Source organism: Dermacentor albipictus, chromosome 8, assembly GCF_038994185.2.
Source record: "Dermacentor albipictus isolate Rhodes 1998 colony chromosome 8, USDA_Dalb.pri_finalv2, whole genome shotgun sequence".
Lineage (NCBI taxonomy): Eukaryota > Metazoa > Arthropoda > Arachnida > Ixodida > Ixodidae > Dermacentor > Dermacentor albipictus.
In genome coordinates this window covers 22,885,625-22,910,487 of record NC_091828.1, presented here as the reverse complement: position 1 = coordinate 22,910,487, position 24,863 = coordinate 22,885,625, and the positions used below count along the sequence as shown (strand labels likewise).

Here is a 24,863-nt window from a genome sequence, read left to right as displayed (position 1 = left end):
AGTTCATTTTGTGGACAACACAGTGTGACATGCAGGTATGCGCTACACATACCGGTCCATCTAAACGCAAATCGTGTAGGTAGGTTATAACAATGTCTGTCTGAAGCATAGAAGAAAGCCGCAGCTTATCTGCTTCTTGCAAAAAACGAAATAATTAATTTTGAACGTCACCAGCCTCATTGTAGCTCATAAATGCGTACATATATCTGAATGAGTTGAGCTGAAACATACCGCATGATACACTACTGCGAATTAATTGCAAGCTACGTTTACTTGCTTATCTCGAGTTCACCATCCGCTGTTTTGCACCTAATCCTTCCCTGACGTACTGCTTTGTGCCATTCATACTTGGATGATATTAAGTATCAGAATCATTATCAGTATCAGATTCTGATTCTGATTCTGATATTAAGTAGACACGACCCTACCTTGGACGATGTGTGTCATGCTCGTCTATACATCCGCACAATTATACGAAATACACAAAAGGGTGATCAAATAAAATAAAGGCTCCTGAACACGCTATAAATCGTTCAATTTGGCATTTGCTCTCGGTATGAATCAACATGTTCAACACCCTCCACGAATCAATAAGATATATAATATAGCAAAAGCAGAAAAAGAAAGAAAGGAAACACATGGATGCGGTATCTTTGCATAAGCCCGTTCGCACAACTAATTGCACATAGAATGCCACTGAAGTGCTAAGCTCGATGAACCTGGTAAAAATCAAAGCCAATCCCGGTCTGTACACCGTCTCTGTACTTCGCGGCACGAGCTCGAGCTTTCTCATAAGCGCGCCATGTCATCGCTCACGTGTCTACGCTTAGTGATAGATGGCTAGTACTTGTACATGAGTGCACTAAAATATAGATGCCACAAACTCGCCGAAATAGTTTTTTTTTCAATGCATCTGAGTGGCTATAGTTGTTCCACTGCGACGTTTACAGATATGCGAGAGAAATTCCCTAATAAATCAGCATACAGAAATGTGTTAAAGTCGACAGCTCTTACATTATCTCAGATAACGTGGCACCTTTTTAAAAGGCATCCAACAAACCAACTTGTTTTGGAACGGCTTAACATTTTTATTCCTGAGCAGAGTGGGAAAAGCCACTTAGAAAAACACATGCGTGTCCCCGTCGCTGCTCGAAACAGGTTGCTTCGGATGAAGTGAACGCAGTGTATTCACTCACAGGCTTCCGCAGTTCCTCTTTGCATAGTGGCACCGAGTTCCGCATCGTATCGCAGAGCACAAACGGGCGCACCAAGCGCGGTAAAAAGTAACAGACAACGTCTTGTGCCAAACTGCATGCCTGCCATCGAGGGCGCTTCTCCTACGTTCTTCTGGGCCGGTTTCCCTTGTGGCGCGCTTCAAACTTCCCCTGACGGTTTTCCTCCTCGAGGGAATCAATGGCATCTCTGCCACAGTTAGAGCCGTCTGTTGAACTGTTCACCCATTCAGGCGAAGATGGCATGCAGCACGAGCAATCAGACTCCTCCCGTGACGAAGAGGAATTCGACGCGGGTGACGTCGACACATGCCCTGCCTCGTCCTCCCAACGATCAGTCGGCAAGGGCATTAAAAGGACAACCTGCCCATTGTGACAAGAGAGATTCGCCGCCCTCCGCCCAGTCGGCGTGGTGCGCTCTTACCGCTACATGTAGACTATTTTACGCTATCTGTAGATATTCAGGTTTTCGTCTGCTCCAGAAGGCCGTCTCTCTTCCTCCTCCAAGAAAGCGCAACAGTGCCGACCAAGAAAGGAAACCCCAGGTGCGGCAAAGAAACAAACAAAATTAGCAGCCGGATGAAGAACCGAAGCGCCAACAACAGCACAGTTGCCAGCGTTCTACAGAAGAGACTGACGCGCAACCTAGGATAGAGTACGTTCCTCTCATATATCGCTCTAGGGATTCCTTAAAGAAATTTCGGCGGGAACCGCCTCAGCATGCCTGCTAGAAAAAAGGTACGTTCTGGGGATTTACGTGCCAAAACCACTACAAACTGATCAGACACACTCAATGGCGGGCTCCAGAATAACTTTGACCACCTGGGGTTCTTTTACGTGCGCTGAATCCACGGCACAATGGCTTTCTTGCATTTCGCCCCCACCGGAATGTGGCCTCTGCGGCTCGGATTTGATCCCGTCACCTAGTGCTTAGCAATGACACGCCGTAGCCGCTAAGTTACCAGGGCGGATGCCGTATGACTGTCGTCGGCATAAGGCGATTAGCATTGAAGCAATGCAGCGACGCCGCATTGCCACCAGCGGAACGCGTCACGAATGTGGCCTGTACTGCCGCCGGGCTCCTCTGTGGCTCTGGACACGGTGCATCATCTAGCTGCTCCCCTGCGAGGCATGCACCTAGCACATGTCCCAAGTTGGCGGCAGAGAGGTTCAACGAAGAACTAAACATACCCAGTGGCGCATACCCAGTTATCCAAGGGGGCGTCGATCGCGTAGGTTAAGGATCGGCACATATCCAGTAAGCCGACTCCTTCCAACGGTTGGCTCGAACTGCCTGAACACAGCAGCCCCACGCTCTGCACATTGGACCACGGATCACCAAGCGGCCCAAGTTCTCGTGAAAGTGGGTAGATACACAGACGAGCATACCGTAAATTGCGTGAGCTTTTCAAATAATGACAAGTGCATTGGCGCTTCTAGCGTCACTAACCTATCAGTATGCTAAGCGTTTTTGCACCGCCATATTTCTTTGCACGTTCATTTTGACCGATACCAACCTGAGGACTAGACCGGAAGAGCATTTGTCATTATCGGTGTCATTTATTTCATTTCCGCACAACCGAAAGTAAACCGTAGCGTTCGTTTCATAATATCCGAGAAAAAAAGAAAACTGGCGCTAGGGGGTTCGCCACATCTGAGAAAACCACTCACTGAAAGGCGTGAAAACCTGCTTACAGTTCGAAGAGATGGGGGGTACACTATCCATCGCAGAAATTCTAACCCGCATACAAGGGACCGCTACACCCGAGGTCGCAAGCGCACCTCCATCAATGTCTGATTTGAGATTGGGTGCCTCACTGGCGAGGCTCATCGGTTTGCACTCGTACAGATGACAGTTACATTGTTGACTGGCTATTTTCAGTCGAAGGTGTTAGAGCTTACAACAAAAGGGACGACGCCGCAAAAATTTACAACGTTATTTTTTTATCTTTCTGATGTCGCTAACCTTCGGTTGAAAAACCGCGAGTCTTCATCGTGGTCCCCACTCAGAGGAAGCTTGGGATAAGCGTTTGAGTGCCCTGCCGTGCGACGCTAGCATGCCGAACAGATTTCGTGCGAGCAGGCAGATAGCCAAGGTAACACTTCCATTCATTACGCCGTCTTACAGAGCAACAAAAGCTTAGCGTGCAGGGAATTGACGAAACAGCTCAATTATTCCGGACACAGCGCACACGACTTTAAATTCAGCGTTTTACTCAGCAGTAAGTTTTGCGAACTAAGAGAGTATTTATTAAATAAAAGGTAAATATGCCCTAGCAGAGCAGAATATTTCATTCGTCATGAAAGCTGGTTCACGAAGCCATTGTGCCCTGCTGCGAGGTAAGCGGCACTCGCACTCGGGAAGAGTCCGCAACAGAAGTGTCATGGTGCGAAAGACCGAAACTCTGCGTCCTTCGTTGACGCATGCGAGGCCCGGCCAAAAGGAGCCGAACTGGCACGTGACTGAACGCCTCGCGAGCACTGACAACGCTGGCAAAAGCGACAAAAAAAGATGGAACCGTGAAGCGATAATTTCTACGGCAGCTGCAAGCATCGCCATTTATCCAGCATGGGAATGATGGTTATCACCTGTATTTGCGTAACCCTCGTGTTTCTGGCTTTGGGTGCTTTGTTACTTGGCAAGTTTATAATTTTGAACGACTTATTTTGTTATGAATTTCACAATTTTTAGGATGATGCCAGCGTGAAAAAAACTAATTAGCTTGAATATCTGTAAAGATCATGCCTATTGTAGTCACACTAAGGTTTTAAGCCAGAAGCACGAAGGCTAGACAAATCCATTCTTTGATTCCTACGCTATGTGAGTGATCAGGAGTTCGCTCTAGCAGTTCTTGTGCGCAGCTTATGTTTGCCCTTTGCGAAGTGAATCGCCACGCGGTTGCTTGGAATTTTACGCAGTTGAGCAATAATAGAAAAGCACTACGTTCTCGTCGTGGCACAGATGCATAACATGCGACGGGGAATTACTATGTGTGATTACCCTTTCCTCACATTTCTGTACGGTCATACTCCAAGGCAAGAAATATGCAGGCGAATGATCTCAGCAAGCGCGATATAGTTGGGACTGATTATATTAGTTCCTTCAGAAAGGGCTAAATATAAGGAGGCTCACGTACCCCAATTTGATTAATGCTTCTTCCGAAGGTTCTGTAACTTAAGATAAGAAATTTGGTGGTAAGAAAGTCGTCCTTTTTCGCAACAAACGTTTGCTGGGAACAATTATCGTCCTTCCAAGTACCGTCTTTTGTGCGTGCCTTGAAACAGAGGGGCGTTCCTGAGACTCCTGCTTCCATTGCTTTGGTGCCCTTATCATCTTTTATTCCAACGATGTACCTGCAACATAAATGGTAAAGTGCTGTGAAAGCTGCAATAAAAGGCTCGAAAAACAAGTGATTCATGCGTATGTTAGCACACTTACTGGGTACCCAATTTTTCTAGTCGAATTAGACGAGAGTACACCCGCATGACCCTCAGTTATTCTTTCTCTGCACCCTGATATGTTGTTTTCTTAAAAGCAATGACTGAGAGATTTGCGATCCTTGCCATCGCAAAAGTATTGATGAAATATGAGGGAAGCGGTACTGCAGAGCTGAGGACTACTTTTTACCTCTTCAGATTCATCAAAATGCGCATAAATCCATGTATACCAGAGTTTTTCCATAGGGCCACCAGTGATATGCGCCAGTAGGGCTCACTAATCAAATTCATGACCTTCAGCACAGCAGCAAAACGGCAAAGCCGCTGAGAGTCACCACGACGGAAAAGATGAATATTGATAATTGAGCAATAGACATGACACCAACGTTCGTTAGACGCTTGTCTCTAAATTTATTTGTCGGTGACCATTTCGAGAGCACATGCATGTGCCAGTTTACTCTGCGACAAAGATTAAGAATGAAATCAGCAAATTTATGGCACCTTAGTAGGCTCGTTACTAAACTTTGCTCCACCTGGATTCCGCCAAGTGAGTTCCGTCTACGTATTTTTTGTCCAGCTTTTCGCTGTTTACATTTGCAACTGCGTGCGGTACACTCCCCTTCCGGTCGAACAAAAAACACAATTTATGCGTAGGTGGCACGGCCAGTTCTAAAATTGTGAGAAGCTGTTTTTTTATCCTCTTTCCTATTCTGAGTACCAAATAATAGTTCTTTCAGAATGGTGCTGGTTTATAAATAGCGGGTTGGCAGGCGACATCGGTCTTCAATCGCTGTATTTTTCTCTCTTGAAACAGCACCGGTATGCCTGAGAATATGCACAGCGCTAGCGGTGCAGTGCCAGCGGCTTTTTCTAGTCAGGAAATCGTGCGCAGGGCCGTGACTATCAAGTTATTTTTCCCTGTCTACGTTCAGCTCGCTTGGAATTACACGTCGTATTTTTGCACGTAGATGTCCCAGTTCGCAAGTACAGCATTCGAGATTTTTGCGACGCGGTTGTGTGACTAATACTCCTATGTGTGGGGAATAAGTTTTTGGAGTGCTGTAACTGTAAAGGAGATCGGCGAAATAGGCCAATTCCAGAAAAAAAGCCGCCGCCGTTCTCTCACTGAAGCGACGAACCAGGCCTGGGGATGAAGCTGCGCTATCTCCTCCCTTGTGTCGCTGACAAGGATATTCAACTGGCCTTCGCGTCCTGTCGGAGAGTCACGGACATTTCGCGGGAACGCTGGCGTGCACACCGACCAGGTCAATGAAGGGTCAGCTACACGGCCGACGCCACTGGAGCTAAAAACTAGTGTGAAGTTGCAGCGGCAGCTAAGTGTCACTGGTGACCGGCCTGCGTCACGACGAATTAGTCACGCAAGACTATTTAGTGGGAAAAAGTACGCTGCACGCACCTTGGGAGGCGCTCACATTTCGAGCATCGCCAGCATTCTTTCTTTTTTTGGTGTGGGTTTTACTAGCGTGTGCCGAGCCTATTCCTCATGCAGGTGAGCTGTGTGTTCGGATGCATAAATGGCACGAATATTGGCGGTAACATCGGCTTTTCGCGAGACGAGAAGTGCCGCCGAGGTTGGGTTCTGGCAGCGACAAATGACAACCGTTAGACGCTGACAGAATCTGCGCAATTACCTTGCGCTCTTCATGAAAGTTCAAACTAAGCTGCTGCTTCCTGGGCAGTGTCCTGCTGATATTGTGTTCGATGTGAATTCATACCGCGGACAAAAAGTAAAGCATATTTCACTCAATGAAGAGAGAGAGAAAGAAGTATACAGGAAGGCAGGGATGTTAACCAGTCAATAGTCTGGTTGGCTACCCTACACTGGGGGAAGGGAGAAGGGGAAAAGAAAGAAGGGAGAGAGAAGGTTCAGGTACGTGTACGGACAGCACTTCAGTTAAAGTCGTTCGAGCAAACCAGAAGTTCTGAGAAAACACAAAAGTGCCTTCACTGCCTTCTGAGCCGATGATCGGTCGGGACGGTGCTCTAATATTGTCTGTTAACTCAGAGGACGATCGTCTAGTTTCCTCAATGTGTCGGACAAATACTGTCTTTGTACTTGAAATTGAGGACAATGGCACAATATGTGGTCAATGTTCTCCTCGCATGCGCAAAAATCTCATGCAGGACTATCAGCCATCCAATTAGTGCTGAGTAGGCATTCGTGAAGGCCACTCCAAGCCATAACCGACACAGAAGAGACGCTTCACGGCGGTGCACACTGGCTGGAGGTCTGAGTTGAAGTGATGGATTTAGTCGGTGCAGTCTTGTGCGCCTTGTAGGTACGGTATTCCACTCTGCTAAGGAGATAGTGCTTGCCAGAATGCCAAGTTGTCTCGCGGCGTCGGTCCTTGAGAGCGGAATGGGGACGCAGCGGTCTTCTTGGTTTGACGTCCGAGCTGCCTTATCGGCGTCATCATTACCAAAGATGCCGCAATGACCTGGTATCCACTGAAAAGAGATATCATGGCCTTTTTTTCTTAAGTGATGGACAAGTTCCGCGATTTCGCACGTGATCTGATCGTGAGTTCTATGTCGGAGAAACGAATGCACACATTGCAAGGCCGGCCTTGAATCGCAGAAGACGGCCCATTTTCTAGGACTTTCAGTATTTATCACTTGAAGCGCGTCGCGGAGAGCCGCGAGCTCTGCAGCTGTAGACGTAGTGACATGGTAAGTCCTGAACCGCTTGGTTATTCTCATTGCTTGTGTAACTACAGCGCCGCCGGAGCTGGTTGATGTAGTTGATCCATCAGTGTAGACGTGTGTGCAGTCGCTGTATTTCTCGTACAAGAGAAGTAAAGTTAGTTGCCTATGCGCTGATGATGGCAAGTCTGATTTTTTCTGAAGTCCTGGGACTGTAAGGTTCACTTGAGTACGGCGCATACACCATGGAGGAATAGAAGGCCTTGCCGCAGGTGTGTAACCTGACCTGAAAGAGGCACGGTGCGCCAAGGCAGTCGCACTGAATGTCGTGTTGGCCCTATCTACTGGGATACTTGCTAGGTGGTGGGTAGGGGTCCGGGCGAAGTGTCTTATGTGCACACGCATTGTTTCAATGCTAATGTGCGTTCTAATAGAGAAATCTTGAGCGACTGCAATAACTTCAGTCGTTGACGCACTCCGCGGTAGACCGAGACATATCTTGAGTGCTTGGGCTTGGATGCTTTGGATTATGTTCAGGTTAGTTCTGCAGGTGTTGGACATGACAGGTAGGCTGTACCACAGTAATTCAATAAAGAGGACCCTGTACAGTTGCAGCATAGAGTGTATTGGCACTCCCCAGGTCTTTCCTGCAAGGAACTTAAACATATGGCAAATTCCTGTCAGGCGTTTTTTCACATAATTCACATGAGGGGTCCAGGAGAGATTTTTGTCAAGGACCACCCCCAAAAATCTATGACTCGTGCTGTACGAGATCGTGTGTCTGTCGACGGATATCACATATGGAGACATTGATTTCCTGGTAAATGCCACCGCTGCGCACTTCTCGTATGATATACGAAGTCCTTGTTCTCGAAGGTAGGATGATGTTAAAGTAGCTTACTTTTGAAGCCGTGCGCGAAGCTGCAGTCACGTCACAGCCGACGTCCAAATGCAAATGTCGTCGGCATAGATGGAGAGCCTAACGGTGCCTGGCAGGATGCCGGTGAGTCCAATGAGTGTTAGACTGAAGAGCGTTGGGCTGAGTACTCCGCCCAGAGGCACCCCACGGTTACTGTAATGCTGGGAGGTCGGGCCATTCTCGGTAAGTACGAGAAAGGATCTCTTATTTAGATAGCTACTTATCCAAAAATATACTTTGCCGCCAAGTCCTACTGCCTCTAACGCGTTGAAAATCGCTTCGTGCGTTACGTTATCGTACGCTCCTTTAACATCCAGAAAAAGGGAAGCAGATAATTTTTTGCAGGACTTCTGGTGCTCGACGTACGTCACCAAGTCGATAACGTTGTCTATGGAAGAACGGCCACGCCTGAAACCGGCCACTGCATCTGGATATACCTGGTAAAGTTCGAGGTACCATTCTAGCCGTGCTAGAACGATCCTCTCCATTAGTTTTCCTATGCAACTGGCAAGCGCAATGGGTCGGTATGATGTAATGTCTACAGGCGACTTGCCAGGCTTGAGCAGTGGAATTAGGCGACTGGTCTTCCATTCTTGGGGAACCGTACCTGTCTGCCAGGAGCTGTTGAACAGGAGCAGGAGCACTTTTCGAGCCTCATCGCCAAGATTACACAGGGCACGGTAGTTTATACCGTCGGGTCCTGGTGAAGATGAACGCTTGCACAAGGCCAGTGCAGCTTCGAGCTCGTCCATGGAGAAAGGACTATCCATGCGGGAGTCGCGTGAAATCGGTGAGTGGCGGAGCGCCGATGTTCCAGCGCAACTAGTTTCGCCAGCAATCCTCCTGCAGAAAGCTTCCGCTACGTCAATCTCGCTGCATTGTTAGTGAAGGACCAAAGAGTTAAAAGGGTGGCGCTGTTGAGGGGTTCCACGGAGACCACGGACAGTTCTCTATATGTGAGACAATGGTTTTCGTGGATCCAAAGATTCGCAGAATGATTTCCATCTTTGTGGTGCAAGTTTGTCCGTGCGACGCTGAATTTTCTTTTGAGTTCTTCTGGCCAACCTCAAATCATGTACAGACTTCGTGCGCCTGTATCTTCGCTCTGCACGACGACGAATTGCACGAAGCTTATCTAACTCAATGTCGTATTCGGTGCGTGTAGACGTTCTCAGAATCGAATGTTTCGCAGCCTCTAGGGCACCTTTTATGATGTCCTCTAGGCTAGTGGACAAGTCATCACGACAGCCGTCTTCGACAATTGACTTGAACATTGGCCAGTCGATACATTGTGTGACAGCGGCTAACCTGGAGTCCGTCAACCCTTCAACCCTAAGATAAGTGGGTAGGTGGTCACTTCCCCGCGTTTCAATATCCGGAAACCACCTGACCTTTCTAGTGAAGGAGTGTGAAACAAAGGTCAGGTCCAGGCAGCTACAGTAGGCAGTTCCACGTAGAAAGGTGGGGCTTCCATCATTTAACAAGCACAGTTCTTGTTAGGAGGCAAATGACACTAATCTTCTGCCTCTCGAGTTTATCTTAGAACTTCCCCAGAGATGGTGGTGGGCATTAAAATCTCCAGTAATCACCAAAGGCTGCGGAGTCACTGTGGTGATTCGCCGTAATCTCTCGCAGTCCAACCGACTTGAGGGCGATATGTAGGCTCCAATTAATGTGAAAGTGAGCTTGCCTTTCTTCACTGTCAGACAGACGTATCGGTTTTCTTTGTCAGGCGACACGGGGTGATGGACATACGTAAGATCACGTCGCATGAATACGATGACCTTGCTGCATTCTCCATGGGTGGCGGACATGAAACATTCATACCCGGACAGTCTGATGTTATTTGATAGGGGCTCGCAGATGACGATGACTGGGAACTTATTAGTGAACACAAACTGTCGAAAGTCCGACATGCGTGACTTCAGTCCTCTGGCGTTCCACTGAAATATCGACGCGTTTCGGACTTCATCACGAAACGACGGGTTCTGGAGAGCCATGATTTTAACCAAGAGCTGCAAGTACTGGACTCAAAGTGTCCAGCACCTGTAGTGCGCTTTGCGCAGACGAAGACTTCATGTTGATAAGTATAACGCGAATGGCACTCATGAGCGACCGCAGAATGTTGATGACCTGGAGATCATCAGCTAGCGTCGCTTCAACAGTTGCAGAAGCCGTTGAAGTCGGTGCGTTTTGAGGTAACTTAGCAGGGAGTTGTGCCCTCGGTAGCTCAGGCCATTCTTCAGGACGGGCGAGCCTCTCCTCTTTGTTCGCTTTCCTTGCATCTGTCTTGGTGGCGCAGTGTGGAGATGCGGCAGCCCTTCTGACTGTAGCTGGCGTGGACCAATCTGCAGTTGCTGAATTTCTTGAACGTTTTCGGTGTCGATGCCGACGTGGCCGAACAGCGGTAGCAGCCTCTCGGTGCGTTGAATTGTCGCGCACCATGCGTTTTAGAATCGTGAATTCCTTCCGCATCCGCGGGCAATCCTTTTATGAGGCCTTGTGAGGACTACTGCAGTTAGGGCACTTTAGAACATATGCGCTGCAGGCGTCTTCTGAATGGGACTCGGAGCACCGCGGGCACACTACGCTGTTCACGCAGACATCCTTCACGTGGCCATTCTTGCAACACTTGAAACACTGGAGGGGCTTCGGTACGAATGGTCGTACTGGATGGCGGACATGTCCTACTTTGACGTGGGAAGGAAGGCTATCTCCTTCAAACAAAATCTTCACACAGCGTGTGTTTCCCAATCTGGAAATCCTTGTAATGAAATTGCCTTCTGTCGTTGGCTTTATCAGCGTTCGCAAGTCGTCATTAGGAATGGCAACGTCGACGTCATAAATGACGCCCGCAGTACCATCGCCGCCTGTAGGGATCATTGATCGCACCTTTACCTTGTTGATATCAGTTATATTACGTAGGTGTTGTAGGGCACTGTAATGTAGCACATCAACTGCCAGGACATTTTTCCGCGAGTTTATTCGCACGTCTTTAATCTCGTTTGGTGCGATTCTCTCGAGTAAGGAAGAGAGGACCTGCCTGTTGAGGAGCCGCAAATTGGTCACCGGGTCCACGGGCATAAAGAGCACAGTGTGCGGCCAGCGCAGCGGTGCACTCTTCACGGTATAAGCACTTGGCGACGAATATGCCTGCAGTAGTCTTCTTTTCGCTGATCTACTCATCACGACCTGGGAGTCATCGTCCGACGAGTCGTAGCTGTCCGAAAATATCTCAGTGGCCTCGCTGTCTGTGTCGCTTGACGTACTTCCACGTTTCCTGGACGCTAGCCGACCTGACGGCTGCACGCCAGGAAAGTCCTCGGAAATTTCTTCATCCATTGCCGCAAGGACGGAGCGGCAGTTCCCAGAAACGCAGGGAAACAAAGCGAAAAAGCGGAGACAAAAGCACAAGCGTTCACTCAATGAAAGCTGTCAAAACAGCGAACGGGGTTGTCTTTTTCTAAAGTGTGAAGTCGTGTTGAGCGTGATTTTCATGAAAGCCTTTTGTCTCGTTGTCGCTTTGTTAGATTCAAGCTCCGGTTCCGGGTTGAGCACACCCTGCAGTTGCGTGAGGTTGCGATCAAACCACTGTCTCTCACTTACCTTGCAGCTGTGACCGCACTCACGGTCGAGGAATTCTCTCTTGAACCGTCCATAGGCCCCCTCCGTGGGAGGACTCTGTCTGCTTGGACGTCTCTGCTCCGTCTCCTACTCTCAAAATTGGGGTTTAGCTTGCCTCTGCCGGAGCTTGGCTTGAGTTTCCCTCTCTTGAAAGTAGGGGCTGGCTTGCCTCCACCGGCACTTGGCTTGCGCATCCCGTTCTCGATCGTCGGTGGTAGCAGCTTCCCTCCGCTGGCGCTTTGCTTGCGCTTCTCGCTTTCGAAGCTGCGCGTTCGCGTGACATCGGCGCTGCCGCTCTGGTGCAATCTCCCGCTGCCACTCGCGTCGAACGCAATCTATGGGGCAAAAGTGCGCCCGCCGGCGAAACACCTGCCCATATAGCCCTCTCCCTCCCGCTCAACCATAGTGGGTTCGTGCCATTAAAGTCACGCCAAATGCAAATAGTTGTTAAAGTTAAATTGATACATTACTCCTCGGTAATCTCTAAGGCGTCAATATTATCGCGAACAGAGCCCTATTAAACGAGAAATTTGGGTAATTACAGGAAATCATTAGAGACTCCCCAGCGACATTCAAGTACTTGCCCGATGACGAAAGGCCTCCTCAGGTAAATTCTGTCACTAGTACTCAAGCACTCGTTGCAAAAAAACATCCCTGTATTGCATTATAAGGCGAAATAAAATGCTAGTTGTGCAGTTCTATTTCATTTTTATAAAAATGGATCTCACTCAAATAGCCCTTGACAACGCTGCGGGCGGTCAACAGGTCTCGTTATTGCTCTACTCCGCGCCGCCCACGCTTTCGCGTTTCAGTAGTTTAGTTATCGCTTAGTGTTGCGCTGGTTTTGCTGCATCGTGAAACCATCACAAATTGCAAGTAGCTGAGAATTCACCTTCCATGTGATGTCACGGGATGCCCGAACGGCCTACGCCCCTTGACCAAAATGCAGCTGCAGCGGCGAATCCACTTTGGATCGGTACCCGTATCGGTCTTGGATCGGTACCGTCGTCTATCGGGCGCCATTTTACTGACCGACGGCAGCAAACCGTGGCGATGGCGCACTCAACGTCACCACTCCTCCGGTTGGGTGGCGGGACATTAAATTTTCAAAAAAGTGTTTGGATTCTTCAGATGCAATTCTCTCGTAAACTGAGCGTTTTCTTCGCACGAAGCAAATATTGCGAGGTTTCTGGAATGGTATATTGACACGTGTACTTATATTTATCGGACGACCACGTTTCGCCGCCTAACAAATCTTATCGCACAGCGCGGGACGCGCCTGCATGTATCCGAAGTTTCTGGATAGTTATCTATGCTTCTATCCGCTGTCTGTTGTCGCCGAACCTTGTGTTATCTGATTTCATCGCGTGACGCGAATGGTGTAGAACTTTGTGGAAGGCACGCGGTTTCCAACGATTATTCTGTAACATTCGATGACTACTGTATAAAAGCCGACTCGCTGGACCCGCTGATGACATTTTCGACGATCGCCGACCATGTTCGCCGCTATCGTTGTGCTATGAGTGTAGCCTGTTTTTGTGGGCACACGTTCGCACAATAAAAGTTAGTTTTGCCCTTCACACTATTGCTACTGTGTTCTTCAACGTCACCACCACGTGGCATCTGGTGGAGGTGCTTTTTGTTCATGTACCGGACGCCCCCGACAAGTCGTGATCCAAGCCCGGATCGCAAAGATAACAACAACGTAGTCCTGGACCATCGAGCCAGCCGCCATCTTCAACAGCTGCCCCCGGAGCACGGACTTCTACCGGAGAAGACCAAGAAGATTTTGACCAAGGCAACCCAAATGGCAGCCCCAGCGTCCCCCATCGTGCTGCAGCAGCCCAGAGACCCACCGACGTTCCGCGGTTCCACATTTGAGGACCGGGAAAGCTGGCTGGAAACGTCTGAGAGGGTCGCTCGCTACATTTACCAGCTGGGCAAGCAACGACAAACTACGACATGTCTATTTCGCATTGGAGGACGCCGCCAGGACGTGGTTCGAGAACCGAGAAGCCACCTTTACGACGTGCGACCTCTTCCGAAGCGGCTTCCTGCCAACATTTACAAGCGTAGTGCGAATTGAGCGAGCCCAAGCTCTACTGGAGACCAGAGCGCAACTGCCGAATGAGACGATCGCGAACTTCACTGAGGAAATGAGCCGTCTGTTCCACCACGCCGACCCAGAAATGTCCGAGGAGAAGTAAGTCCGTCTACTGATGCGTGGTGAAAAGGAGGACCTTTTCGCTGGAATGGTAAGAAGCCCACCGAACACTATCGACGAGTTTCTTCGTGAGGCGACAAGCATCGAGAAGACACTGAAATTGCGGAACCGGGAATTCCACCAATGCGCCAAGCCAACAAGCTACGCCGGAAATCGATCACTGGTCACGGAGGATCTGTGCGAGACCATCAGGGCCATTGCGGGCGAAGAACTGCGCAAGGTCTTGCCATCGTCGCAGCCTCAAGTGGCCTCGATCGCCGACATGGTGAAAGAATGGGTGCACCGATCGCTTGGAGTTCCTGAGGTGCAACCACAATTACCGCAGCCCCAGCCAGAAGCAATGACTTACGCCGCCGTCGCACGCCGTCAAGGCCGCCCTCCGCGACCGCGCCAGCACGCCCACCCGTCGCCAAGCGCAGCTACCCGAGGATGACAGACATTTGGCGCACCTCTGACCACCGCCCGCTCTGCTACCACTGCGGCGAAGCCGGTCATCTGTACCGCCGATGCCCATACCGCGACCTGGGATTGCGAGGCTTCACCGTCAACGCACAACGCCCGACGCAAGGTGAACGCCCTCGTGACATCGCCGACTACCTCGCCGCTACTCAGTGGAGCCCTCGCCAACCGTGCCGTTCGCCGTCACCAGGCCGCTACCTGTCACCGCAGTGCCGACCATACACTGGCCCAGCCTGTGGCCGGTCAGCAAGCCCGCATCCGGAAAACTAAATCAGCAACCGATGGAGGTGCGGTTGCTGCTCGTCGAACTGACGAAGATCCTCCGCCGCCGACGAAGACACCGAACAAACTACCTCGACGACGTAACGACGCGCCACCGTCCCGACGATGTCTGGAAGCAAAGAATACGACGACTAAAGACGACCTGATGACGTCCGATACCAACCACAGCTCAACGCGACACAGCCGTGATCCGATGCCGAGACCTAACTGCAACGCCAGACAAAGAACCACCGACCTCGACGTGCTTCTCAACGGCCACGCAGTCACCGCCTTAGTCGACACAGGAGCCGATTACTCCGTCATGAGCGGACCCATCGCAGCCCAATTGAAGAAAGTTAAGACTGCATGGGAAGGCCCGTTAATTCGGACCGCAGGAGGACACCTCATCACGCCGGGTGGAACCTGCACGGCAAGAATTACCATTCATGACCGGACTTACCCTGCCACCTTCGTTATCCTGCAACAGTGTTCACGAGACGTCATTCTCGGCGTGGACTTCCTGAACCAACACGGCGCAATCATCGACCTGAACTTGGTCAGTAACGCTGTCGGAAGATCAAGCAATACCGCCGGAGATACTTCGTAGTCACCACGCCTTGAGTGTGCTCGAAGATCAAGTGAGCATCCCGCCTCGCTCCAACATTGTTATTTCGGTCGGCACCGAAACACCCGCTGACGTAGAAGGCGTCATCAAAGGCGATCAACGCCTACTGCTCGACCGTGAAATTTGCGTCGCAAGAGGGATCGCTCGACTGCACGGAAGAAACACGCAAGTGTTGCTGACAAACTTCAGCCAGTAGTTCAAGCGCATCAACAAAAGCACGATTATCGCATACATCGAGGAAATTCAGGAAACCAGCGATGCGTTTGTCCTCTCGGATTCTGTTGCATCTACCCCGACGACCGTAGTTCCCGAGCCAGACTTCGACATAAATCCAAGTCTCCCCGTGATTAAGCAGCAACAGCTCAGAAGTCTGCTTCGACGATACAAAGACTGCTTTTCGACGTCATCGAGGATTCGACAAACACCAGTCGCAAAGAATCGCATAATAACCGAAGAGTGCGCTCTACCACTCCGCCAGGCTCCTTACCGAGTTTCGACGCCAAAATGCGAAGCTATACAAGTCGACGAAATGCTGCGCGACGACATCATCCAGGGCCGGTATTTTGTAGCGATGCTTTGTCAAGCTTTTCGTGTTTGGCCAGTGGTCAGAGCGACGGTCTGCCCACATTATCAACGGGATCAGGCGGCCGTGTGTGGTCGATGATAAGAATAGCATAGAATAAGGCATAAGGCGTCGCTTCAAAATAGCGGCCCAGCCGTCGTAAAGCCCGTGGGCGTCTCCAGTTGTTTTAGTGAAGAAAAGGGACGGAATTCTAGTTTCTGCGTCGATTATCGTCGATTGAACAAAATCACGAAGAAAAACGTATACACCCTCCCACGGATAGATGACGCATTGGATCGGCTCTGCAATGGTAAATACTTCTCCTCGGTGGACCTCAAGTCTGGCTACTGGCAAATAGAAGTCCACGAAAGGGATCGTGAAAAGACCGCCTTCATAACGCCATACGGCCTCTATGAGTACAAGGTTATGCCATTTGGACTGTGCTCGGCGCCTGCGACGTTCCAGCGCGTGAAGGACACGGTTTTAGCAGGATGGAAGTGGCAGACCTGTCTTGTTTACTTGGATGACGTCGTCGTCTTCGCTGGAAATTTCGATGATCACCTTAAGCGGCTTGCGACAGTATGAGAGGCCATCAAGTCATCAGGGCTCACTCTGAAACCGGAAAAGTGTCGCTTCGCTTACAATGAGCTTCTTTTCCTTGGTCACGTCATCAGCAAATCTGGAGTACGCCCCGACCCCGAGAAGACAGCTGCCATCGCAAAGTTCCCGCAGCCAATCGACAAGAAGGCAGTGCGCAGATTCCTTGGCATGTGTGCCTACTATAGGCGCTTCGTCAAGGACTTTTCACGCATCGCGGAGCCGCTAACACATCTAACGAAATGTGATGTCGAGTTCAAGTGGGAAACGCCGCAGGCCGACGCATTTCAAGAACTCAAACGACGCATGCAGTCATCGCTGGTACTTGCACACTTCGACGAGGACACCGATACTGAAATCGACACTGACGCCAGTAGCCTAGGCCTCGGTGCCGTCCTAGTCCAGAGGAAACACGGACTTGAACGGGTGATATCTTATGCTAGCCGGGCGCTGTCAAAAGCGGAAGGCAAATATTCTACGACTGAAAAGGAATGTCTCGCCATCATTTGGGCTACAGCAAAATTCCGCCCTTACCTCTATGGCAGGTCATTCAAAGTCGTCAGCGACCATCAGGCGTTGTGTTGGCTAGCTAACTTATATCACCCTTCAGGACGGCTGGTGCGGTGGAGCCTCAGACTGCAAGAATCTGACGTCACCGTAATATACAAGTCCGGAAGAAAACACTTTGACACTGACTGCTTATCACGCGCCCCCATCGATCCTCGCCGCAAGACGTCGAGGACGACGACGCCTTCCTTGGAATAATAAGCGCGGAAGACCACTAAACAGCAGCGAGCAGACCCGGAGCTAAAAGGCCTCGTCGAGTACTTGGAAAGGAACACCGACGTTGTCCGTAGGGCATTTAAGCTCGGGTTGTCTTCGTTAACGCTACAAAACAACCTGCTCGTGAAGAACTTCTCACCAGTCCGCGCCAGCTACCTTCTTGTTGTACCGTCAGCGCTGCGTCCAGAAGTACTGCACACTCTACACGACGATCCAACCGCTGAACACCTCAGGTTCTCCCGGACGCTGTCGAGGATACAGGAAAGGTATTACTGGCCGCGTCTGACCGCCGACGTCGCCCGTTACGTCAAGACATGCCGAGACTGTCAGCGACGCAAGACACCACCGACAAGGCCAGCAGGAGTACTACAGCCGATCGAACCTCCTCGTCTACCATTCCAGCAGATTGGAATGGATTTGTTGGTGCCGTTTCCGACGTAAACATCCGGAAAAAAGTGGATCGTCGTGGCGACCTACTATCTCACCCGCTTCGCTGAAACTAAAGCTCTACCGAAAGGCAGCGCAGCCGAAGTGGCGAAATTTTTCGTCGAGAAATTTTGCTGATTCTGCTGCGACATGGTGCCCCAGAAGTCCTCATCGCCGACAGAGGAACAGCGTTTACAGCAGAGCTCACCCAAGCAATTCTGCAGTACAGCCATACAAGCCACAGGAGGACAACTGCCTACCACCCGCAGACGAATGGTCTCACGGAACGCCTGAACAAGGCCCTCGCCGACATGCTAGCAATATACGTCGACGTCTAGCACAAGACGTGGGACGCGGTCCTGCCGTACGTAACATTCGCTTACAACACGGCGATGTAAGAAATACCACAGGTCACGCCGTTTAAGCTGGTTTACGGCAGGAACCCGATGACGACGCTCGATGCCATGCTGCCGCTCGTCACCGACGAAGAGAATCTTGACGTCATGACCTTTCTCCAGCGCGCCGAAAAAGCCCGACAACTCGGCCGCCTACGGATCAAGAACAAGCAGCCTAGCGACAGCCGACGCTACAACCTCCGACGACGCTTCGTCGAGTACCAGCCCGGCAACCGTGTTTGGGTATGGACACCGATACGCCATCGAGGACTGAGTGAGAAGCTATTGCGACGCTATTTCGGACCCTACAAGGTCATGCGACGTATTGGCGCACTGGACTATGAGGTCGCGCCAGACGGCATTTCGCATTCACAGTGGCGCCGCGCACGATCTGAAGTGGTCCACGTGGTGCGCCTTAAACCCTTTCACGGACGCTGACGAACTTCCTTATTTTGTTGTTTTCTTTGCTACGAGTGCTTTTCTTTATTACTTTCGTCTGTTTGCAGCATCGCGTCTATGCTTTTTAAGAGGGGGTATTGACACGTGTACTTACATTGATCGGGCGACCACGTTTCACCGCCTAACAAATGTTATCGCACAGCGCGAGATGCGCCTGCATGTATCCGAAGTTTCTGGAAAGTTATCGATGCTTCTATCCGCAGCCTGTTGCCGCCGAAACTTGTGTTACCTGATATCATCGCGTGACGCGAATGGTGTAGAAATATGTGGAAGGCACGCAGGTTCCAACGATTAGTCTGGAACATTCGATGACTACTGTATAAAAGCCGACTCGCTGGACCTGCTGATGAGATTTTCCACGATCGCCACGTTCGCCGCTATCGTAGTGCTATAAGTTTAGCCTGCATTCATGGGGACATGTTCGCCAAATAAAAGTTAGTTTTGTCCTTCACAGTATTGCTACTGTGTTCTTCAACGTCACCACCACGTGACAATATAAACAGTCTACTTCGACTTAGTGTCCCTTTAACTTGACCCCCTGCGTGGCACAGGATGCCGGACGGCGAAGGCTCAACTGAGAACAGCTGCGCTGTTAAAATTTACCAACAGTTATACATCCTGAATGCGAAATTTTAGCGCAGCTATTTAGGTATTTTCATTTCGCGGTCTATTGAGACAAAGCATTTGAGAAAGACATGTACCGGAGTCGGCGATCGTAGAAAATGTTATCTTCATGTAAGGCTCGTCGGCCTTTACACATGAGTCGTCGAAGGTTCCAGTGTAATCTCTGGTGCCGCGTGGCATCCAGAAAGTACTACACAATTCCCGTCGCGCCTACAATCAGATTACAAAACTCTCGCAAGCCATGACAATCGAAACAAGCTCGAACAAGGCCAAACCTAGCTAACCAAACAATCGCGAGCGAGCGTTGACGGGAGCCAAGGAGGTTTAAATAAAACTTGCTGGTGCAGAGGGGACGCCCATAAGCTGAAGCCGCGCGCCGCCATCTTGCTATAGGGAGAAAGTTCGATTTCTTCCACGTCAGCCGAAGTGCGCAGTCAGCGTGGTAGGCTCCGGAAGTTGCAATGGTTACTTCGTGCGTGGCGTACGGCTACACAAATCAATTGAAATAGTACTCTGGGATTAAGTTTCCCTTGTAAGTAGCACATTTTAAGCTTCACGAAAACTTTATCTGTCTCAATGCATGCTGACGCCACGCAATCTGTCTCGAAATTTATATCTGACGGTCGTTGTTTGCTTCCATACAGGTTTCCTAAGGGCCCGAATGTGTGAAGCACGTGGGAGCAGGCTGTTCGGCGGGGATGCTGGAAGCCAAAAGACGGGGATTACATATGTTCGAGGCACTTCATGCCAGATTGTTTCGACCCGACCGGGCAGACGATTCGGCTGCGACCAAGAAGTTGAATGAGCGAGTTTAACGCATTTCCAAAGCACCTGCAAAAGCGGGTGAGCACACATTCTTGTGCTAGTTGATATCGCCGGTGCGAAGCGTGAAAAGGAAAAGAACGCACCGTTTGCTATTCGATTAAATTAAACAGACGACATTTTTCATCGGTTGCTGTGTTGTCTTGATTAAAGGAGGTTGTCTGATGTCTGAGGAGGACATAGAGGCGTTCACTGCAGCCATTTGCCCCGATATAAAGCAACCCCTCAAGACCAGAGAGGCACGTACCAACCCGAGCTGCGTGCTTTTGCGGTAATGCTGCACTTATGTAGTCAGTGAGCTGATGAGTGTGTTAGCTCGAAGTTTAATGGAGCACTGCCAGCAGAACACACTATACCGGAATGGTACAGTTACATCAACGGGAATCCTGGCTTCACAGTTGGGTCACTGTCTTTCTTGAAAAAGCTTGTCCAATACCGCATGAAGACACTGTACTGTACTTTGATTGTCGATGACATCCCAATAAGGAAACATGTTGAGCTTGTGGGCGACAAAGTGTTAGGATATGTGGACTTTGGGACAGGAATGCAGCATGACAGTCTGCCTGGCAGCAAGAATGCGTGTGTCTATATGCTCGTTTACTTGAACTTGCCACTGAAATTGTCAGTTGGGTATTTTTTAATTGATTCCTTGACTGGAGCGAAGAGAGCCGAGCTAAACAAACAGTGTATTGAAAAGCTAACGTCAATAGGCGTTTAGATTGTTTCGCTGACATTTGATGGCACTGTGTTGCATATCATGCCCTAGCACGGCGATAACCGCGCTCTTGCTCTCGCACCCTCCCCTGTCATGCTTGTCCTTGCAGATAAGGTGGCTCTGAATAAAGCGCTTCGTGCAAGCCACCGGGCTTACTTATGTTCGCGCAATTATGGAATAAACGATTACATTCTGTCAGCACGGTTGCCTTGCCGTGAACATGACATAAATTGCGATAAGGATGCCGACGGTACCCCGGGATAAGACCTCCTGAAGTCCTTTGGCACCTAGAGCAAGAACCGCGCCGATGCCGTCATCACACCTTAGCCATTTAGGCCAGTTGAATATATTTATGAGTCTATAAGCGACTGGCGTTCATACTAAGAGCGATTATTGTCTTATTTCCGTGCGAATAAGGTAGCGAAAGAACTAAAGGTTGATGTGTTTGTAAGCCTAATTGGGCCAAAGACTTCCGCACTTCTGAAATCCTTGACCGTTCCCCAAAGGCCTTCAAGCAAGCCGTTCGAAACGCTGACCCCTTAGCCACTTCGTAACCACTTGTCTCTAGAACCGTCCGTTATCGGTGAAAGGGCCAAGTTTCATCGCAGGTCACAGAAAAAAAACAGACCATACAAGAGTTCGTGGCCAAGATACGATGTCTTGCTCGATCAAGCGACTTCGGTGAATTCTTGGATCAAACTTTGCATGACCCGTTTGTTTCTGGCATTCAGCGCGTCGATATTTAGCGACTTTTGTTCACCGAAGCTAAAGCTGTAATTTTCCAGAAAGCTGTCGAGATAAGTCGAAAGCAAAGTCCTTCGAATCTTATCGATGCGGGTCGTTGAAACACGGAGCCACGAAGTGTCCGCATGCAAAAGCTACCTGTTACAAATGCCAGCGGAAAGGTCAAATTGAGCGCGCTTGTAAGGTTAAGACAAGGCACCAAACGAAAAAGCTAATGTTCAGGTCTGTCGAAACTGGGGATGACTTTCCGTTCAGTGCTTCTGAGTCCGACTCCAATGTAACCTTCATTATTGTGACTGCTCTTGTTGAGAGGGTGCTGCTGGCGATGGAACTGGACACTGGGGCCGCAGTGTCTGTTATCTCAGAGTCTTTCCTGACGCCTTTTTTCCGGACCTAGAGCCGGAACATACCAGGCTTCGATTGCGGAAGTACACCGGTGAATCCACAAAGCCGATACGCGTGCTTCACGTCACTGCCGTGACCAACGCTCAGAAGCAGTTGCTGGCGCTCTACATCGTTCCACAAGGTGGATATGCACTCCTAGGACGAGAATGGTTACAGAACATCCAGCTGGACTAAGGCCGCATACGGGAATTGAACACCTTTGGGCCAATGCTGCCTGCATTGGAAGAAGTGCCAACAAAACTTTCGTCACAGCTGCAGAAGCATGTGCGCCTCTTCAGTGACGAGCTAGATCGAATCAATGATGAGCAGGCAACTCTTTATTTCAAAGGCAACCAACAGTCTAGATTTTTCGAAGCTAGACCTGTACCATTCGCGTTGAGTACGAACTTCTTAAGTTAAGAAAGCTTGGCATTATTTTCCCTGTGACAAGCAGCAAGTTTGCGACGCCTGTTGCTTCAGTGATTAAGAGCGACGGCTTTATCAGGTGCGGAGATTACAATGTCACCTTCAACACTATTATTTGAGAGATTGAATACTAACCTCTACTTCGAGCGGACGAGTTTTTCGCTAGCCTAGCAATAGAGTAAAGGTTCTCGAAGTTGGACCTCAACCGAGCGTACCAGCAAGTAGAGATGGACGAGTCTTCAAAAAGCTACCTAACGTAGAACACTCACAAAGGGCTACACGCCATCAATCAGCTTTCATTTGGCATAGCCAAGCTCCAGCAGTGTTTCAGAGAATAATGGATAACTTACTAAAAGGACTCGAAGGCGTCGCATGTTACATCGATGACATCATAGTAAGAGGAAAGACCGACAAGGAGACGTGTGCAATCTTGGAGCTGTGCTGAAGCGCTTATCAGAAAGAGGCGTCGAGATTAAACAGGCCAAGTGCGAATTTTTCAAGGAGTGCCTACAGTACTCGGGTCACATCGGAAGCGCCGATGGCGTTCGTCCAGTCCCGGGTAAGGTCGAAGTGATTCAGAAGGCGCATAGGCCAAAAGGACAAGCAGCAACTCAGGTCCTTGCTGGCGCTACCTAACAACTACGGAAAATTCATTCCTAATTTCGCTAGTGTGGTTTCGCCCCTCAATAGGATTTTGCGCTGCGACGTCCAGTGGTCCGGGAACAACGAGTGCGAAGGTGCCTTCATTCGTGTGAAAGGCATGCTGTCTGCGCCTCTTGTATTGACCCAATACGACCACAGACTGCCGCTACAGTTGTCTTGCGACGCTTCAGAGAAAGGAATTGGTGCGGTGCTCAGCCGCACCAATTCAAACGGTCAGAGCTACCCAAGTGCTTATTAAAATTACATAAATAAATTATGGGGTCTTACGTGCCAAAACCACGATCTAATTAGGAGGCACGCCATAGCGGGGGACTTGGGAAATTTTGACCACCTGGGGTTCTTTAGCAAGCACCTAAATGTAAGTACACCAATTGCGTATACATCCAGAACTTTATGCAAGGCAGAAGTTGGGTGCAGCCGAATTGAGAAGGAAGCACTAGCGTTCATTTTTGAAGTGGAAAAGTTTCACTTTTACCTTCATGGGCGTAACTTTGTGCTAGTAAGTGACCACAAAGCCCTGCACACAATTTTGCGACAAAAGAATGCATTTCTACAACAGCCGCCACGAGATTGCAGCGTTGGGCAGTTCTGTTGTCTGCGTACAATATTACTCTGAAGTTCAAGTCGTCGTCCCAACATGAAGAGTCCGACTGCCTTTCCCGTCTCCCACTTCCCGCTTTCCGTGAAGCGCAGGAAGGCAGATTTTGTGTTCTATGCTTCAGTACGGTGCCTGTATATTGCCGAGAAATTGCTAAAGAAGCAAGCCGCGACCCATTGCTGAAAGCTGTCTCGTGCTACGGGCTGATGGGATGGCCTAATCACGCACCAAATAGTGAACTAAAAGCGTTTTTCAGCAGACGCTGTGAACTTTCTTGGCAGCAAAGATGCGTGGTGCTTGCGATACCCGCGTGGTCATTCCCGAGCGCTTCCGGTCGTTCAGCCTAGAGCAGCTGCATCAGGAGCACCCTGGAATCGTGCGGACCAAGAAGTTGGCTAGAAGTTACGTGTGGTGGCCAACCATAGACAGCGACATTCAGCATCAAGTAAGCACCTGTCAATCCTGTCAGCCGCACGATAACTTGTCTTGCCCCGCTCCGCTGCGCCCATGGGCTTAGTCGGCCCGTCCTTGGGAACTAGTTCCCGTGGCCTTCGCAGGTCCGTTAAAGGGTGTCATGCTATTATAGACGCGCACTCCTAGCGACCGGAGGTCTTCGTGATGAAAGGCGCTTCAGCTGAGAAAACAATCGACTGCTGGTACAGTTTGTTTTGCCGTTTTAGTTGTCCAGCGACCCTCACATCAGATAATGGCCCTCAGTGTACGTCCAATACTTTTGCTAGCGACATGTGGAGCATTGATATACGTCACGTGCGCAGCGCACCATATCATCCTAGCAGTAGCAGTGGAGCAGAACTCTTCGTGCAGTTGGTGAAGATAACGTTACGCGAGAATTTTTCCATCACTACCCTCCGCACTCGTAGACTTGCTGTTAGCTTATCGCAATCTTCCGCACGCAACTACAGGCGAAGTTCCAGCGGCCATGTTCCTCTGAAGACGTTTGCTCACACGCCTCGTTCTGATGCTGCCCTCACTTAAAACAAATGTCTCCATGAGGCAATTCACACAAACTCTACGTTGGTGCCCGAGACGACAAATTCAGAAGTACTTTAGTGTTGCACGCTGTGTTAAGGTCCGGAACTTTAGGTCGGTTGGCAAATGGTTCTCTGCTACTGTACTCACGCTGACGGGTCCAGTTTCGTATAAACTAAGTGTCGTTACTCCTCGAGGTGTGTTTCATTGCGTTCGTCACTAGAACTAC

At 49.8% G+C, this 24,863-nt stretch overlaps 1 protein-coding gene across 1 annotated transcript in view; it reads right to left on the bottom strand.

The window, feature by feature from the left end:
- Positions 1-24,863, bottom strand: part of LOC135912157 (uncharacterized) — a 171,207-nt gene that overhangs the window by 104,436 nt on the left and 41,908 nt on the right. The window contains exon 3 of the mRNA XM_065444542.1: positions 4,370-4,586. Coding sequence (XP_065300614.1) covers positions 4,370-4,586 — 217 coding nt within the window. The remainder of the gene's footprint in view (positions 1-4,369; positions 4,587-24,863) is intronic.